We start from the raw sequence: 18,393 nt of genomic DNA on the forward strand, positions 1-18,393 counted from the left end.
TAAAGCTGGGAGGGGCTCTTTATCAGGGAATGCAGGGATAGGATGAAGGGAAACAGCTTTAAATTCCAAGGAGGAAGATTTAGATTAGACATCAGGAAGAAATTCTTTATAATGGCGGTGGTGAGAGATGGGCACAGGTTGCCCAGGGAAGCTGTGGCTGCCCCATCCCTGGAGGTGTTCAAGGCCAGGCTGCATGAGGCTTTGGGCGACCTGAACCAGTGGGAGGTATCCCTGCCCGTTGCAGAGAGGGTGGAACTGGATGGGCTTTAATGCCCCTTTCAACACAAACCACTGTATGATTCTATGATTACTGCTGAGCACTCTACAGCATCCCTTCCGCCATGCAGGAAGGTGATCTTTTCAAAGCAGCAGCCAAGTCTTCACGTACTTACAGAGAAGCAAATATCATTATTGTTTAAACACATATGCATTTCAAACACAGTGTTTGATATAACAAGCCAGCACTTGACAACACTGCTCAAACTGCTTGCTCTGTAAGTGCTCTAAGTAAACTCTTCACCCAGGTCTTACACCTTTCTGTTCATAATGAAGCTGTTCATGGGTCACCAAAAGGTGATTTGTGGCCAACATAACTAGCACAGCAAGCATTTAAATTGTAGACAATTATGCAAAAAAATCACAGTATAGTTTAGTTCCACTTTACACTCCCTCTCTTCCCAATTTAAATAAAGAAAAACTCTCTTGACAAAGGCAAAATTATCTTGCCAGTATAAATAGCACCTGCATTCAGGAATGGTTTATTAGCAGATCATACAGGATGGCTCAAAACATCTCCACAGTGGTCAGTACAGTGAAGCCTTAATAGTAGCTAGGACTATAATTTTCATCACAGAACAGTGTTTTTTCCTCTCGGAGGGTACACAGCAGCAACAGAGGCATGGGATGGCTAAGCATAAGTAAGGATTGACTTAAACTGAAATGATGACCAGGTCGCAGTCGTTGCAAATCAGAGGAGACAGATTTGATTTTGTTACAAGAAGAGACACGGAGTTCAAGTCAAAACTGTCTTGGTGAGTTTTCAGGTTTTCTAATGCCTGACCTTTTAAAGTGTAGCCAAGAATATTAGACAAGAGCACTGTACCCGTTTCCCTATTCTGTACCTTGTAAGCTACCAGTGAATGCTTACAGGCATCACTTTTTTTGCACCAGTGATTTATTCAGTAACTTCATCAAGTTTGTCTCTCTCAGCTTTTGAGGTTCTTGTCATATCAACTCAGAGCATTTTTTATAAACATCTGCATAACAGGTTGCCCTCAATGTATTTTGGCTGCGTATTGGACCTGCTTATACAGAGACTCACGCTTTTCCCATTTCCAGTAAATTTTTGGAGACTCCCGCTATCATGTTCCTAACATGAGTTACCACCTTAAGAAGCCAATTACAAAGAACACCTTTTTTTTAGGCCAAGACATTATTTGGTTTCAAATCAGTTCAACTTCAAGATATTTTAAGGAAGCCTAAAGCCTGCTCTGATTCAAGTTTCCAATAAATTTTTATTCTAACATCAGAAGCTTTAGATTCTTATATTCAGGTGGAAATGGGCTTGTCATGCCATCTTGACCCTTGAACAGGTTTTAGACAGAGTACTAAAAGTTTGGAATACACCAACATCGAGCAGTTTCAGGTAACCTTGTGACACTGAGAATTCGTTTCCTGCATCTTGGTGAAAGGAGTGTGACCAGGACAGTTGAACAGAGATGCAGTTAAGCTATCAAAATACTATGTTTTAAAGATACTAGGTTTTTAATGATGTGAAAATCCTTAACCATGTCACAGAGAGTTCTGCATGGTCATTCCTCCCGTTCAAAAGTTAAAGCCCAGTTTCACAATGCTGCTATCAGAAGAAAGAATATTGTTATGATACATACAGATAAACCTGTAGCTCTACTGAATGTTTAGTACACCAGCTTGGTAATTGTTGTGACAGAAACTGATATTTATTCTCTTTCCCTGTGATGTTATTTTTACAAGAGCTTAACTTTATTATCTCTTCCGCTGCTGTTAGGGAAGGTGGCAAAAATTATTCTTCTTGTGGAAAACAATCCTCCACTGGTTCTCCAGTCATTACTCATGGCAACAACACGCTATGTCTAAGAAACGCTCCTTAACAGCTACCGTAAGATCCTTATACATTTATTCCTGGTCTGATATGAACTTAATAGTACAATTTCACTGTCATTTACTTTAGAGGCACAAGTATAAATGTTTTTAAAGCTTTTTTTTTTTTTCAAACCTGTCATTTCCTAAAGTTTTATTATACCATCATTTATGAGCTTTGAACGTGCTCCTGCCTAAGGTGTTTTTAATTACAACAATTTCATAGAATAATAAAGAATCATAGAATGTTTGGGTTGGAAGGGACCTCAAAGCCCATGCAGTTCCAATCCCTCTGCCATGGGCAAGGACATTTCCCATTGGATCAAGTTGCTCAAAGCCCCAACCCATCCAACCCGGCCCTGAACACCTCCAGAGATGGAGCAGCCACAGCTTCTCTGGGCAACCTGCACCAGCGCCTCACTCTGTACCAGAAAACACACTTTTGCTTTTCCAGCACAGGCATAGGCCCTAGATCCACAGAATCCTGGTGTTTAGTTTAAGTCAGACTATACACAAACCCACCTGAAGCAGACCCCTGAGCACCCCTGCACAAAAAGGGCTCTTCCTGACTGCTTGGATCCTGCAAGAATGCCTGAAAATGAAGAATATCACAACTTCAATTTTTTTTTTTTTTCCTCCTCCCTGCTCTCAGACCACCAACACAACAAATGGAGCAGGAGCCTTATACACCATCTAAACTGCCAGCCCAAGTTAAATAAATAGCACATTGTTGGGCAGCTTGAGAAGCCAGGTCTGGTGGGAGGTGCCCCTGCCCATGGCAAAGGTGTTGGAACTGGATGATCTTTAAGTCCCTTCCAACTCAAACCATTCTATGATTCTGTGTGCTGGCTAAAGGTAACAAACTGAATGCGTACAGTGACCAGGGAACCTGTCCTGGCTGGATGAATTGTTAACAACCAGCCAGGAAACGAACAGCTGGTGCATGGAAACCCCAGGAAGGTGGAACTCCACCTGAGACAGGGTTACCACAGCACTTGACCTTTACCCCCCCTCCCTCTTCCCCTGTCACATACGGGCCCTTCATGCTCTTGGCCCTTCACACTCACCACTCCCTCTCTTCCTCGTGCTCTTTTCTCCCTCCCTCCTCCTCCCTTCCCTCTCCACCTTTCCCTCCTCTCTCCCTCCTCCTCCCTTCTCCACCTTTCCCTCCTCTCTCCCTCCTCCTCCCTTCTCTCTCCACCTTCCCTCCCCTCTCCCTCCTCCCCCTCCCTCCCCTCTCCCTCCTCCCCTCTCCCTCCTCCCTTCCTCCCTCTGCTCTCCCTCTCCTTCCTCTTCCTCCCTCACCTCCTCCCTCCCCTTCCCTCTCTCTCTCCTTCCTCTCTCCGCTCCCCCTCACCTCCTCCCTCTCCCCGGAGGCCCCAAGCTGCCCTCACATCGCCTCCCCCTCCGGCAGTGCCGCCGATGCCGGGGCGGCGCTGCGCAGCCCCTTCTCTCGCTCGCTCTCTCTTCCCCCCCGCCCGCCATTCCCGTCCCCCCCCGGCGCCGCCATTGCCGCCCCCCTCCCCGCCCGCCCCTCCTTTATCCCCCGCTCGCCGCCCCACCCCGCGCGCCATAGAAGCGCGGCTGCGATTGGGCGCGCGGCGGCGGCGCGGCTGTGTGGGCGGCGGCGATTGGCCGCGGCGCGGCGGCCCCCGCGCCAGAGCGTGCGTGCGCGCGCGCGTCCCCCTGGCAGTGTCAATGGCTCCTCCTGCCACGGAGCAGCCGCGGGCTTGAGACCGGCGCTCCTCGGAGAGACGCGCGACGGGGGCTCTTTCTGGGGGGGCCGCGGAGGGGACCCGCGGCGCCAGCGTCCCCCTAGCAGCCAGCGCTTCGGGAGAGCCCGGCGGCGCCTCTGTTTCTCGAGAGCCCGGCGCCTGGAGACACCCCCCCCCCCCCTCCCCCAGCTCCTCCTCCTCCTCCTTCCCCGCTGCTGCGAGGCGGCCGCCCCGGCGCTCCCTCCTTCCCCTCGCCGAGGCACCGGGTGCCGAAGGATTTCCCCCCCCCTTCCCTCCTCCTCCTCCTCCCCTCCCGCCACCCACACCGAGCCGGCAAATGAACTCGGTCCGAGCCGCCAACAGGAGACCCAGGCGAGTGTCCAGGCCGCGCCCGGTGCAGCAGCAGCAGGAGAGGAACAACAACAACGCCGCCGGGGACCGGGGTAAGGGGCGCCATCGGGCACCGGCACGGCTTTGTTTGGCTGGGGCTCTGCCCGGCTCGGGGCCCTGCGGGGGGGAACAAACCCCCGCCAGCGCCGCCCCCCCCCGCTCCGCCCGGCTCCGTCCACCGGGGGCGAACCCCCCCCTCCAGCCTCCTCCAAGCCTCCCAGCCTCGTCCACCCTCCGCCCCAGCTCCGTCCCCTCCAACTCCCCCGAACCCCGTTCATCGGGGACGAAATTCTACCCCTTACCTTGTCTGTTGAGGATGAAATCTATGTTCGTCCTTCCCAAACCTTGTCCACTAAGAACGGAATTCCTACCCCCCCCCCCCCGCTTCAACCACGATAATCGGGGACGAAATTCATCTTCTCTCTCTTCCCCTACCTTGTCCATTGGGGACGAAATTCCCCCAAGCCCAGCAGTCGGGGTCGAAATTCCACCCCAAGCCCTGTCCATTGGAGACGAAATTTCCCTCCCCCCTTTAAACCCTGGCACTGGGGAACGAAATTTCCCCCCCAGCCCCTGTCCATCAGGGACGAATTCCCCCCCCCCTTAACCCCCTGCATCATGGAGGAAAGTCCGCACCTCCCTCTCATACTAAAACCCTTCCATCGGGGACGAAATTCCCCTCCCCAAGCCCTATCCAACGGGGGCAAACAGCCCCCCCCAGACTCCTCCAACCCCCTCAACCTCGTCCACCCCCTCAACCTCCGTCTAAAAGGGGGTGATTCCCCCCCCCAGTTGTGCCCAGTGGGTGTGAAGACTTCCCCCCCCGGTGCCGTCCAGTGGGGCTGACACCCACCCCCCCACCCCCCCCCCCCCCAAACTTCGTCCAGTGTGGGGGCTGAGCCGCCTTTTCCCGGGGGAACCGGGAAGCGGGGGGGTGGGGGGCAACGGGGCGGGATCCGATGGGGACGGAACGGGGGCGAAGCCCCGCGGCAAACCCCGTCCAACCGGGGGAGCCGAGCCGCTTCCTCCGGGGGGAGCCGGTGCCCGGGCCCCCGCGGGGGCAGAGCGGGCCCGGGGGGCTGTCCTGCCGCCCCCCCCCCCGCGCCGCGGTGCTGCCCGGGGCCGCTGAGGGCGTTTGCTGCGCAGTTGGGGCTTGGGTTACAGCGCCCGGCGGCCATTTATCCACCTCGGCCACACCAGCCCCCCTGCCCGGCGCGCCGGGAATGCGGAGCGAATGGGGGGAGACCATTGTCTGACGGGGGTCTGGGCTCTGAGCGGGCAGGGGGGCGGTGGGGCAGCCCCCCACCCTCAGCCGTGGCTCCCCGTGTGCGGGGCTGTGGCTGAGCGGGGGGGGGGTGTCCAGGCCGGGGGCGAGCAGGGGAGGGGTATCCAGGTTGGGCAAGGGTGGTTCTGGCCCTTGAGAGACTCCAGGGAGCCGGGGGTGGGCAATGTGGTACCATCCTCCCCCAGCCATGGCTGTAGGAGCAATTCTTCCTGCGTGCAGGGCTGGGGTGTGAGGAGGGAAGGGGAGGTTCTGCCCTTAAAGACCCCAGGAAGGGTGAGGGGATTTGGGGGAGGGGGCGATGGGGCAGCCCCCCCATCAGTCTCAGGGGTGGCTACGGGGCCGGTGTGCCTGCTCCCTGATGTGCAGGGCTGGGGTGCAAGGAGGGGAGGGGGGGTTTCTGTCCCTGAGAGACCCCGGGGAGGGCAAGGAGGTTTGGGGGAGGGGGTGATGGCGCAGTCCCCCACCCCCAGGGTTGGCTGCAGGGACAGTGTGTCCCCTCCCCAGTGTGCAGGACTGGGCTGTGAGCAGGCAAGGGGGGTTCTGGTCCTTGAGAGACCCCGGGGGTGGGGGCAGTGTGGCAGGCTCCCCCAGCCCTAGTCGAGGAGCTGCAGGGCAGGGCTGTGATAAGGGGATGGGAGAGGAGGGGGATCTGTCCCCTGAGAGACCCCAAGGGGACTTATGGGGCCGAGGGGTGGCGATGGGGCAGCCCCTCCCCAGCCCCCGTCATGGCTGCAGGCATGATGTGCCCACTCCCCATGTGCTGGGCTGGGCTGTGAGGAGGTGAGGGGGGTCCAGGCTGGGCTGTGAGGAGACAAGAGGGCTTCTGGCCCTTGAAGGAGGTGGGGGGGGGGGGGCGGTACACGATGTGGCAGCCCTCCCCAGCCATGGCTGGTCCTTCCTGTGCAGGGTTGGGCTGTGAGAAGTCGGGGGTGGGCCCAGGCTAGGTGGTGAGGGGGTGTCCAGCCCCTGAGGAAGCCTTGGGATGTCAGGGGGTCCTACGGGGGGGTGGGCAGTGTGGCAGCCCTCACCCCCCCGGGCCCAGTGATGGCTGCAGGGGTAATGTGCCCGTTCCCCGTGCGTGGGACTGGGCTGTGAGGAGGGGAGACATGGGGGACTCTGGCCCCTGAGGGACCCCAGGAAGGTTTGGGGGGGGCCAATGTGACAGCTCCCCGCCACTCCGGGCCCCAGTGATGGCTGCGGGGGCAATGTGCCCGCTCCCCACCCCACGGGGCTGGGCTGTGAGGAGGTGAGGGGGGGGGTGGGAGCGAGGAGACATTTTGCATCGCTTACCGAGTGGATTTGGTTTGGTTTTTCATGCTGTCACAAACTCTGGCATGATCAAGGAGACTGAACTGTGGTGCGGTGTGAAATGTACAAATGTCTTTTAAAAATAATACCACCCCCCTTCATTGTCACCCGAACATCTTTTGTTTGAGTATCTAGGATATCGCACCGGAATGAGGTATTCCAACTGCGGAGATGCATTGCGATACATATTTCAGTGCATTTTATGCCATCCGAACAGTTTAAGCAAATGGAGTAAAGCAAATTACATCTGAGGAAGTATTTTTAATTCTCCATGCGCCTCTCCTCCCTCCCCTTCCTTCCTCCGCTCCCCCCCTTGCACACATTGGTCAGAGTGAGGAATGTTACCCAGACCAGATCGCTGTGTATATAACCAGAGGATGTGATGTCTTATGCCCAATTATGGGGCTTGTTTAAACCTCCCAAAATCTTCAGTAATTGCATAATTAAAATGACTTCTCTGGTGCACTGACATTAAAAAAAACAACAACAACCAGAAAAAACAAGGAAAAAATCTTCCTTCTCTCAGTGACGCGCACTGAGGATTGTCATCATCCATGTTCCGTATACAGAACATGGAATTTTTTCAACCCCACAGTTTACTTTTTCTTTCAAACAGATGAAAATCTACCTTCTGCAATGCTTTTGGAGAGGTGTGCTTATGGATGAAATGCTGTGATTATTCAGTTTTGCATTGGTCTGCCTGGCTCAGGTTGTTCAGTTGTTATTAATTTGCTAAAGACACAGAAACTTTTTCTGTTAAAATCTGAGGCTGCAATTGGTTTATAATCTTATGACGTTTTGTGGAACTCTGCATTCACCTCAGTTTTTTGTTTTGTTTTTTTCATTGTCCATTGCTGTTTACCACTCAGAGGTGATAAAACTGTAACAACATTGAGTTCCACATTTAGCTGGAATTGCTGCTCAGTATGGATTATTGCAAGCTCTTCCCTTGCATTTTTGAAGGTCAGTTGTATGAGGCCTGACTTGCCCAAAAATGTACCAGGAGCGCGAGGGGCTGGTGATGTCACATCTGCCTTTGGAGGGTCTGGTGCAGCTCCCATTCCTCTCTTGGCACTCACAGGGTCTGACCCACAATCCCTGGAAGCCACTGCCAGCTTTACCCTTGACTTTCCTGTTTCTGCAAAGGGTGTTGAATAATGCTACTATATTAAAAGGCAGTGTTCTAGGGTTAGACTGTGCCACACAAGGCAGTGGTGACTTTTGTCACCTTTATTCTCAGGCCATGTGGATCATCCTAAAAAAAGCTGCACAAAAGCACCAATGTGAATTATTAAGAAAGAGTTTCTATTAGATTTAAATTTGTTAAAAAAATACTGTTATTAGAATACAGCTGTGATTAAATGGATATTACTCCTTGTTAATATTAATTCCTTTTTGCATTCTTACTACAGCACAGTACCTGTAAGTACAATGTCACGGAACTGAGTTGATAAGGGAGCACATGGTTAATCTTTGGAACTTCTTGTTTCATACCATTCTGGTAGATTGTGTAGTGAAAAGTTTATGTGGTCTGGAGCTTTATTTGTTACTGAATGCTGTGTAAGTAGACAGCGTTTGCAACTCTGTTGCAGCTGATATGTTTTCAGAACTGGGAAAAACCCAGTTGTGACTCCTGTTATTAATAAATAGATTACTGGGAGAAAAAGAGTTTATAAAAATCCTCCACCAAGGATCCTTGTAAGGCCTTAAAAGTCACACAAAGATGCGTTTTATACTGTGAAGTGATCCTTACTTAAATATATATTTTACACGTGTAGTACAAGTAGATCAAATCGACGTAGGATTATGGTGTCTGTATTATATATTGATTAAAAATTGTTAGCTGGATTCTGATCAGTGGAGAAGGGGGAGTGTAAATGATTGCAGATAAAGAATTCCTCTCCCCTAGACCCACTGTGTTGTGCAGCAGGGATAAGATGTCACCAGAATATACTTCCCAAGATGTTTTGCCTTACATTCTTCTGTTCGCATCTTCTTCCATCTAAATGAGCCACTCTGGCTGCTCTGTGCCGTTTCTGTTCTACCTCCTTCTTCCCTCCTGGTCTCTCCAGTCACCAGTGGGGATACCAGTGGTTTACTCTGAGGTTTTGGAATTCTACGTGAAGGATACAGAATGGTTGAGACCTTTCATTTTCTTTAGGAAAAAAGGAGAAATCTGGACTGGGGGATGTTTAAATGTTCCTGTGTTTGCTTACAGTGCTTTTTTTTTTTTTTTTTTTTTTTTTTACAACTTGAAGGTATGGGCTTAGATATGGTTTTAGAAAGAAGGCACTTATTTTTATATAAAACCAAGCTCTTGTCCAGAATGCAGCTAAAATTGTCAACCTCAGAGTTGTCTCATCAGACTTTTTTTCCCTGTGTCTGCTTTTCTCAAAAGAATAACTACACTAGTTCTTATGTGCTTCTTCATACCACTACCTCATTGCAGGATGTGGTGCTACTGAGGACTGAGCCATGTGTCCAGTGCTTTTAGGCCTGGGTCCCATGTGCCGTTGAGTTCTCAATTTGCAGTGCCATGGCAGTGGTGTCTGCCCCAGCCCTGTGCGTGCCTTTTATGTGGATCAGTGTCCTTGTGATGAAGCAGCAGGCTGGTTCCCACGCTGCTGCACCAGATGCCAACTGCTTTGTTTTTTAACCCCAGGTTGATTTCTGGCATGAGGGCTGGTAGGAGGGAAGGGATAACATGGAATGTTTGTGGGCGTGGTAAGACTGTGGCACCTGCGAGTTAAGCTGGGTCAATACTGTTGGAGTTTGGGCAATTTAATACATCCAGCCTGCAAACCTGCCTTGAAAGTTTGCTTCCCTCCCTCCTCATAGTCTCTTTTCCAAAGAAAACAAGACTTGGAAGCCCATACAGTCTATCTGTCACTACAGCTTCTGAACTTAGCTTGTTTCAACTAGGTTTGACAAAGGGGTGTGAAGTTCTTTAGCTGTGTGGAAATGATTGACTGGGCAGAGGAAGAAGACAATGAGGGAGAGACATTTATAACTCACCCTCTCTACCCATGCCAAGAGGCAGCAACCAGCTGGCCTGTCAGGGTACAAGGTAATGGAATTAGTCATCCGTCTGTGCAGGGGACATGAGGGGTTGAGGCAGGAGGAGGAGCAGGATAGACTGCGTGAGAAACAAACATGTACAAACCAAGCTCTGGTGGGTTTCTTGCTCACAAAGCTTGAATTTTGTAAGGTTCAGATCAGTATCTGAGGAAAGTGAAGGAGTCTTGATCTGGCCCTGTTTCAAGTGTATGTGTGTAAGCGTGTGTGCAGTTTATTTCTTCTTTTAATGTATTAACACAAACACTTGTGTTGGTACGTGCTGGGCTGGAACAGTAACTGAATTAAATCTCTCTGGTTCTGAAGCAAGTGCCCAGACTTGCATCAAAATAACTGAATTGGTTTCAGTTCTTGTAGGGTCATCCCTTATGGCAAGAAGTCAAGAAGTCAGGCATCAGTTGCTCCAGGTGGAAAGAAATCTAATTCAGGCTTTTCCATATTCCTTCAAAGAGAGTACTAGGCTGGGAAAAGCTGTATTTCCATGGGAATATTTAATCCTTGTCTCTGCAATGGGAAGTTTCCAAAGTCTCCCTTACAGATCAAAATTTAAATCTCCAAACTCAGTACTTCCAATACAAGTTCTGTTTCCCGAAGCCTGACACTGTATCAGGAGGATGAAGGAGTGTGCGGGTGCTGCTGCTGTCCTTCAGATGTCTGAATTGACGCTAAGGCTTCCTGTCTGATATGGAGAAATCAAATCAAGTGTTTGTGTTCCTGGTATACGCAGTCCTGTCTGTTGCCCATGGGTTTGGTATGTTTTGCTCATTCAGGAGACTGTGGGAGGATCGCAGTTATGGAGCAGACCAAAGCTGTCCAATGTGAGTCAGGCTTTTTCTGCAAGTGTGCTGGACATCAGGCATGATAAACATTGTGTGTACTGGACATGGAGGACTTTATGCATGGAACTAGAGCCCTGTGGATGCTGTGTCAGCCTAGCAGATGCCTGGTAATGTCAAGATTGCAGCCTGCTTCACATTGGCAACTTCCTCACCGGCATGGTAAATCTGGTGTGCCCAGCAAGTGCTGAGTTTGCAGTGCCTTTACAGAGCGACTGCTGTGCGCTCCTTAAACCCTTACTCTGGAGGCGTATATGCAGCAGGGGCGGCCATCGGGCACAGCCCTTTTGGACCATCCGCTGTTCTGGGTCCTGCTGTAGTGGGGGCAAGGGTGCACTGGGTGGATTGGGACACGGGTTGCCTGTGGGTGAGCTTAAAATGCCTCCTGCAGCTATGGGCAGGGAAGGTAGCATGCTGCGCCAAGGCTCCTCACCTGTGCTGATCAAATGTATTTAGCCTTTTGTTTGATAGCAGATGATATAAGAAAAGTAAATCAGAACTGTGCAATGTATGGGCAAGAAAAGCAAAGAAGGGAAGAAAACACAACTGAACTAACAGGAATTGAGTAGAGGAAAGGTTTATGCAGTTGGCTTTGTTGCCTAATCCTCTCCTGTTTTCTGGTTGTCAAGTCCTTCTGTTTACTTGTTGCTCACGTGGAGTTTCTCTGTTCAGCACTTGGAAGAGGAAGCACGCTGGATGATATTTATTATTGTTTGTGGTACCAAACTGTAGTATGTTAGCGTAGCCTGGGATTGGAGTCCAAGTCCTTCAGTTCTTGATGAAACAGGGAGGAGGAAAGCAAGTGAAAACATGTGGTGAAATTACAGAATATCTATGAAAATTCTGCTTTTAGGATATATTGGTACTTTAAAAACACAGATCCTGAGGTATAGACACTGTAGAGGAATCTTACAAAAGTTGAATTGTGATTCCCATTAGGAAATTAGGTGAACTTTTTTTGAGGTGGTTACAATCTTAAACCTGGAATAATTCTTAAAAGATAACTCACATAGTTGTTACTGTGGTTCTTCTCAATACCCAAGTTCTACTGGTTATTCTGCTGCCTCTTACATTGTGGTCCTTCCATACCTAGAAGCTGGGAGACACAAACAAGCAACAAATGAACACTTGTAGAACATACAGCCCTTTCAGCAGGGTTTTAGGGGCTATTCTTTATGCTCTCCTCCAAGATAACTTCCTTTAGCTGCATTTTGACAAGATAACTAAATGATTTCAGAGCCTGGTTGCTAGAGGAAGGGGTCATCCCATTATTTCTGATTCTAGGCCCTTGTTCTTATCCCCTGCCTTCTGTTGTAGCTCCCTGAACCAGATCACCAGGGAAACTAAGCCTCCGAAGCGCCCTGACTTGTTATCTGCTGGTTTAGCTCTCTGAATTGGCTGACTGCAGAGTTTGCCGAGTGTGTAAGAGGAGCAGTCGTCAGGTGGGTGGGAGAAGGAAGTGGAACTGCCTCTCCCCCTCGCAGCAGCGTAGCTGCCGTAGGGCTGGAGCCTCGTGGAGTGACCAGCAATGGTCCTGCCTGTTGGAACGCTCTGCTCCATGATGTGCACTGTGATACATACAAGGATACCTACTGTTCCCTGTAACAGAAATCTGCAAGTTCCACTCTGTTGCCATGTTTGTCAGGTCCGTCCTGATATCTTAAATGGGAGAGTTCAGGCACTGCTTTATTCTAGGAGCTCAAACTGCAGCATAGTTGTTTCCTGTGTGGAAACATCACTGAGGCTAGGTTTGTTTCTCATAAGCAGCTATATTTTCTTGATTCTACTTAGTTTATTCAGCAAAAGTATACAGAGCTACCATTCCAATACGTACTGGATATTACTGATGTTCCAGTATCTAATAATAGCGTTCATCTTCTTGCACATCTGATTCCATGTTCCACAGACCGATTCAGCTGTATAGTTCTGCCACATACATGGGGTCATAGAGTATAAAAGGCTTTCCCTTGTTTTTTCTGTCCTACTTGACTCATTGACCTTGGTAGGTATTTCTTTTGATGGTGGGTTTTGCAGTTAATAGTGAAAACTGATTTTAAAAATAAGCTGAACCTCTTATCAGATGTTGCTCTTGGACTGGGAAACTCTTGGGGTGCACAGTAAGAGTAGGTGGGAGTTCTAGCTGGAAGGCACTGGAAGGACAGTCCTCCTCATGTTCCAGGGAACTCTAGTTCCTAGCTGCCAAACACAGCACAGAGGAACAAGCACTCCTCAGAATGAAGTTGGGAAGCAAAAGCTTGGGGTTTGTCCTACTGTGAGTTGCTGTTACAAGGCAAAATTAACAACTGTACTTGGAATTAGTGCACTTATTTTAAATAAACACTGTCCCAAGCAGAAGAGGAGCCAGATCTGCAGTCTGACAGTCATCGTGCTTTGTGTGTGTGTGTTTATACCAAAGGACTGGTTAGCGTGAACAGGCTGTGCCGCTATTACCTTTTGATAATCCCAGTTTGCAGTGTTTGGAAACAGCCTCTTTGCCTTAAGGGCTCCGATTTGTGGGCTCTCTTGTGTTGCTTGTTCTCAGTTCCTACACCTAGAAGTAAAGAATTGAGGGTTTAGCATCTGAACAGGGGTGAGTTGTCTCTCTGCAGCCAGTCTAAGTTTCAGGCCCTCTTTGTATTTGGAGGGGTTACTGTAGGATGACAGGTACTACATGTCAGCTGATCTGCAGTATCTGATTCACGGTGATTGTTCGTGTGCACGCGCTGAGCTGGTGGCAAATAGAAGGTAATTTGAGTGAAGTTGACCCCCTTTCCTGAGCTCTGTCAAAGCACTCCCTTCCCCATGTTGATTGTTAGCCCTGCTGGCTAAAACAATGCAGCAGTTTCCATCCCTGAGCTGGTTTGGGTGTGCTTATACCACTGTAAGGTGAGGACTTCACTGCAGTTTGCTGTATTACAGCTAGGCAGATCCCATTCCTTGCTGAAGGAGTGAATGCTGCAAAGATGCACCCTGAACTTGAACACCGGCCAGATGTTATAGTTACCAGGCGTGTTTGTCTTTAGCAAAAATTAAGAAACCTTTATTGGTGTTCTTAAAAACATCACAAAAAAAGTTGTCTGTTTCACAGTATCTTGGTATACTTCTTCCTTGTTTCTAAGGAAGTAGCTTTTACTTTGAGTCCTTTCAGAAGGTGCTTGGTACTTGCAATCATTCTGACACTGCAGTAATTCTCTTGGATGGTCTGATTCAAAGTCAGGGGATCCTGGCTAGCTGAAAGATTCCCGCTGACCACAAATGGCACTTCAGTTGTACCTGAAACGACGTGAAAGGTGAAACAATTGATTTTCTTTTTAATGCTTATTTCTCCTTTGAAATGTGATTTTGCAACAGTACACAGATAGCCACCCTGTCTAGTTCAGCAACAGTTACCAAAATCTAACATACTACTTAAATTCATGTGGAAAAATACTTGTCAGATACTGCCACCCTGTCTTGCTGCTGTACTGAACTTCTGAGGCTCTCAAAAAGAAACTCTGACTGCCTCTCGAACCTCACTCCTTTCCCCTTCCTCCCATAGATGAATCGGGTGGGTTAATGACTGCTCTTCTGATGTGGAGATGGCAAATTCATAAAACTTCCTCCCCATTTTTCATTCTTATTTGGCTAGTGAGAGGGTTTTTTAGGAGGTACTGGGTAAAATTTACAGTTCCCAAGCTTATTGTACTTGGGAAAGTGAGTGGGAAAGTGTGACTTGAAATTCAGTCCTGTACATGTAGGCCTTGGTGCAGCCTTACTTTAGTCCTCTGAGAAACAGAGTTGTGGAAATCTGTCGGCATAGCTTTAGAGATAACTTTATGCTGCAGAAGCATATGAAAACTTCTAATATTAATCATTTTGCTGTGAGATGAGAACAAAATGGTGTTGGGCTGACAGTTGGACTTAACGATCTTTTCCAGTGTTAAAGATTCTGTGGTTCTATCAATAAACATTTCCTGACTGTTAGGAGAGACCAGAGAGGTATCCCAAATACCATTGGATCATCAATTTAAAGGATGTGTAGTAGCTGGTCAAATTACTGTTTGCCGTTTCCTTGAGTTGTTGCTGTCATAGAGGAGGAAGGACAGACAGTGATTTTGTTTAGGTGGTTGTTAGATTGGTCTTTGGCAAGATGTGGCACTTCGCCATTCTCAGAAGATGATAAGGTCTATGACCATCAGCAGGTTTTGCCCCTTCACCTTCTTTAGCAGTCATTGAACACCAGAGTCTATTCTGGAAATTCTCTTGCTCTGTTTTGAGCTGTGTTGGCAGCAGCTGCTCAAGTGGAGATCATGGACAGGGACAGGAGATAGCTGAGTTCTGTCCTTCATGACCTTGGAAGCTGCAGGAGTGAAGGGTGGTGGTATATGAAAATGAATCACACGTTTTCCATCACAGAAGAGCCATTTTATTCAGATCCTTTTTGGAGTTTCCTCTCAGGCTCCATTTTTAACTCTTGGAAAGCTGTATAGTCCTTGAGCCTCTAAGGCATGTGCTTGTGATGGTGGTTGAGAGACCCTCTTTCAGCATGAGTTGTGCAGTTGTTTTTCTAGCTGAGCGTTGGCGGGAAGGCAGAAGATGAGCGCCTGGGGCTGCTGTCCTGTCTGGATGATCAGAAAAAGGAGGGTGACTGATGATGGATGATATCTGAATGACTTAGAGTGGCCTTTGGTTATGGGTGGAGACCCTTTCATAGCTTGCACATTCCTTAGCAGCAGCTGCTCATTGATCAGCACTTGTGATCCATAACCTGTGGGTACCTCTGACTTATATCCGTGTGTGTGCTTGTCATGCTCAAACTTTGCCTTCCATTAAAGAGTTTTTGTGACTGGAAAAGGCAGACCTGGGTAGGTCCAGCAGGTGTCCAGGGAAGCTCTGTTCTGGAGATAAACTCCTCGTAGCCCATATCACTGTGATGCTGGATTCCCCATTTTATCGAAGCAACATTTGAACACCTGAACTTGGTAACGTTAAAGGTGTCAACAAGAATAGTATTTTCTGACAGCTCCATCTCATCTGAACCTTTTTTTCTTTTTTAAAAGCCAGAGGAGTTGAAATTATTCTGATTTTCAGTTCTAACTAAAACAACTTTAATATGTAATACTACAGTAAAAATGTATTGGTCATGCTAATGTTGAAAGAAGTATTTTCTCTTTTAGGGACTTCTTGCTTTTTATAGCTATTAGCTATCATTTCCACAGCTGGGATGAAACTATAAAGTGAATAAAAGTTGAAGTGTTAGCTTATTTGTAAAAATAAATTGTGTGAGGGAGCTGTTGTGAAAGCTGTGTGAGGGATGCTGTGTTCTCCATTCTGGTAGCGTTGTTCTCTTACATTGGTTTAACCTCATCATGGAACCACATCTGCAGCAAGCATGAACGTGACAGTCCAGGGTTCCTGTGTCTGGTAGCTAATTCTGAACTGCGCTGTCACTTGGTAGGATACCAGGCAGGCTTTCTGGACTTCCTTTAGTGCTGAGCTTGTCCCAGGATAAAAACTGGTTGAATTGGCAACTGTTGCTCTCAGTTGTCATTTGTCCTGTGCTCCCATCTGATCTCTGGTCAAGGCAAGGGTCACTGAACTGCTCAAAATATGGTAGTGGTGGTGCTTGAATCTTCCAGGATGGTGCATTGAGGTGAAGGGGTATCACAGTTGGATGCCTTAATTATGCGAGGCTGAAAGCTGGAGCTGCTCTTGGTTTGCTAAGTGGGCTGTATGGCCGTTGGGCCACCAACTCATGTCCACAGGGGCAGCCGGCAGGGTTGAGGTGTGCTTCAGCCTGCTCTGCCACTGCGTGTCAGTCAGAGATATTCCATTTGGGTGAGGAAGAGTAGGGGCTGCCTTAATTGTTTGTGCAATTAACTTAACAGAACCCAAGAAAAGCAGTAGGCATTTCTGTGAGAATAAATGATATTTTTGTAACTTGTGTTCTTACAGACTATTTCATGCAGCTTTGAGGTATAACAATATGGAGGCCATATGGTGAAGCCATAGATGTGCCTGTGAGTGTCCCTGAACCGTGCTTACAGCACAAGAGAAGTCCATGTTGTTACAAAAATGAGTATTGCATCAAAAGCACAAACTGAAGGAAGTACGTTGAGAGCCATCCTACAGAAAGCATCACGTGCAAGAGTCAAACATTTGAATTTTACACTAGTTCTTTAGAAACTGATCATAAATGGTTATCTCACAGGATTCTCTTTGTGGTGCTAGTTACATGGACACCTTGCTGTGAGTAGAGAGAGATATAAAGCTAATGACGTTGTGTTATCTGAGAAAGAGTACATGGGGTTGTGAAAGGTAGTTGTCAGGAAAAGAAGTAGTTGGAGAGAATGCTGAGGTTGGCAGTTGAGCAATACATGGCCTTGAAATGGAAATGCTTTGAATAGTTATTGGAAGAGTGGGTACCATTCCCTCTGTTGATCGGCTTTTGTTTTTGAGACCAGGAATGAGTTGATAGTTTTAGGAATTAACTGGGAACTCAAGGTGGCATTTTGCATTGGCTCTCAGTAAGTCTAGCCTCTATTCCTTGTTTGTCCCATGTGACCAGCTGATGTGCTAGGGCTGGAGGGCAGGGAATGGCATAACTTTAGTAATGGATTCCTCATCCTCAGCTGTAATCTGGATGGCACTGATGATATTGTGCTCTGACCAGACCAGCTGCTGGCTGCTCTAAAGACCTTTATAAAGGGAATGAGAGCTGTCATACTGCGCTCTTGTCAGCTTCTCCCTGCTTCTCTAGCAAGTTCAGCAGACAGGAGACCACTACAGGAAGTTTGCAGCATGCATTGATTGACTTTGCTGGTGAGAAATACTGGATTGGTCTCTGTGTTGACTGTCCCTTTCCCACGTTGTGAAATAGCTGGTAGGGCCCCTGGGCTGTTAAGGCTGGGGTCTTAGGAACATGTGATACAACGCGTGTGAAGGAGCTCCCCATGGCTGCATCCAGCTTGGAGAACAGCCCAGAATTAATGTTTTCTGTACAGCTCTCCTCCTAAATTCTGTCATTTGCTTGGTAAGACTAGATTTTTGATGGGAGACCTTTTTTTACCTCTGATGTGGTGGAAGCTTTTGTCTTTAATAATAGCTTTGGATTTCCAGGAAATATTAAGTTCTCTATACTTTTCAACCTAAAAAATATAGCTGCTTTAAAAAAAACAATTACAAATACCTGGAATAAGAAGTTATGGTTGTGTACCAGGAAGGGCACCAACAGGCTGCTGTGCTCATTTATATTGGCACCGCAAAGTACAGGGGCATGTTCAGAATTGACTTCCTGTGTCATTATTGCTGATGAAGGATTTTCCAGATGCTGTCTGTATTTTCAGATGTACAAATCCATGGTGTAGTTGCCTTGAGTTTGGTTTTCACTTTGGCGCCCTGCTTCCCAACAGACACAGCAGAGACCGCATTGTGTTGGTCTTGCCTGAGGCTGTCCTGCCGCAGGGGGAGAGGCTGGGGAGTCGTGATATGGTTCTTTATGGTTCTTTAATGGTTTTAAACTTCTGTTTTCATACCCATTAGTCTTCTGTCTCCAGTGTCATTTCTGGAGATGAGAGGGGAGAATGTGGTGGTGGTGTGACATTTTCCTCCACTTCTCTATATCGGGTCTCTTTTTTATTTGGAATCCAGAACTCTTCTATATTTACAGTGAGCAATGAGTTCGCAG

The 18,393-nt window shown here is 48.3% G+C and overlaps 1 protein-coding gene across 2 annotated transcripts in view; it reads left to right on the forward strand.

Moving 5' to 3' along the window:
- The first annotated feature begins 4,090 nt into the window (after positions 1-4,090).
- FBXO11 (F-box protein 11) overlaps positions 4,091-18,393 on the forward strand; it is a 64,920-nt gene continuing 50,617 nt past the window's right edge. The window contains exon 1 of one of the 2 annotated variants that reach the window (XM_069850427.1): positions 4,091-4,276. In XM_069850427.1, coding sequence (XP_069706528.1) covers positions 4,171-4,276 — 106 coding nt within the window. In that variant the 5' untranslated portion in view covers positions 4,091-4,170. The remainder of the gene's footprint in view (positions 4,277-18,393) is intronic. The other variant, XM_069850426.1, reaches the window with a different exon arrangement.

Source organism: Phaenicophaeus curvirostris, chromosome 2, assembly GCF_032191515.1.
Source record: "Phaenicophaeus curvirostris isolate KB17595 chromosome 2, BPBGC_Pcur_1.0, whole genome shotgun sequence".
In the NCBI taxonomy this organism is placed as follows: domain Eukaryota; kingdom Metazoa; phylum Chordata; class Aves; order Cuculiformes; family Cuculidae; genus Phaenicophaeus; species Phaenicophaeus curvirostris.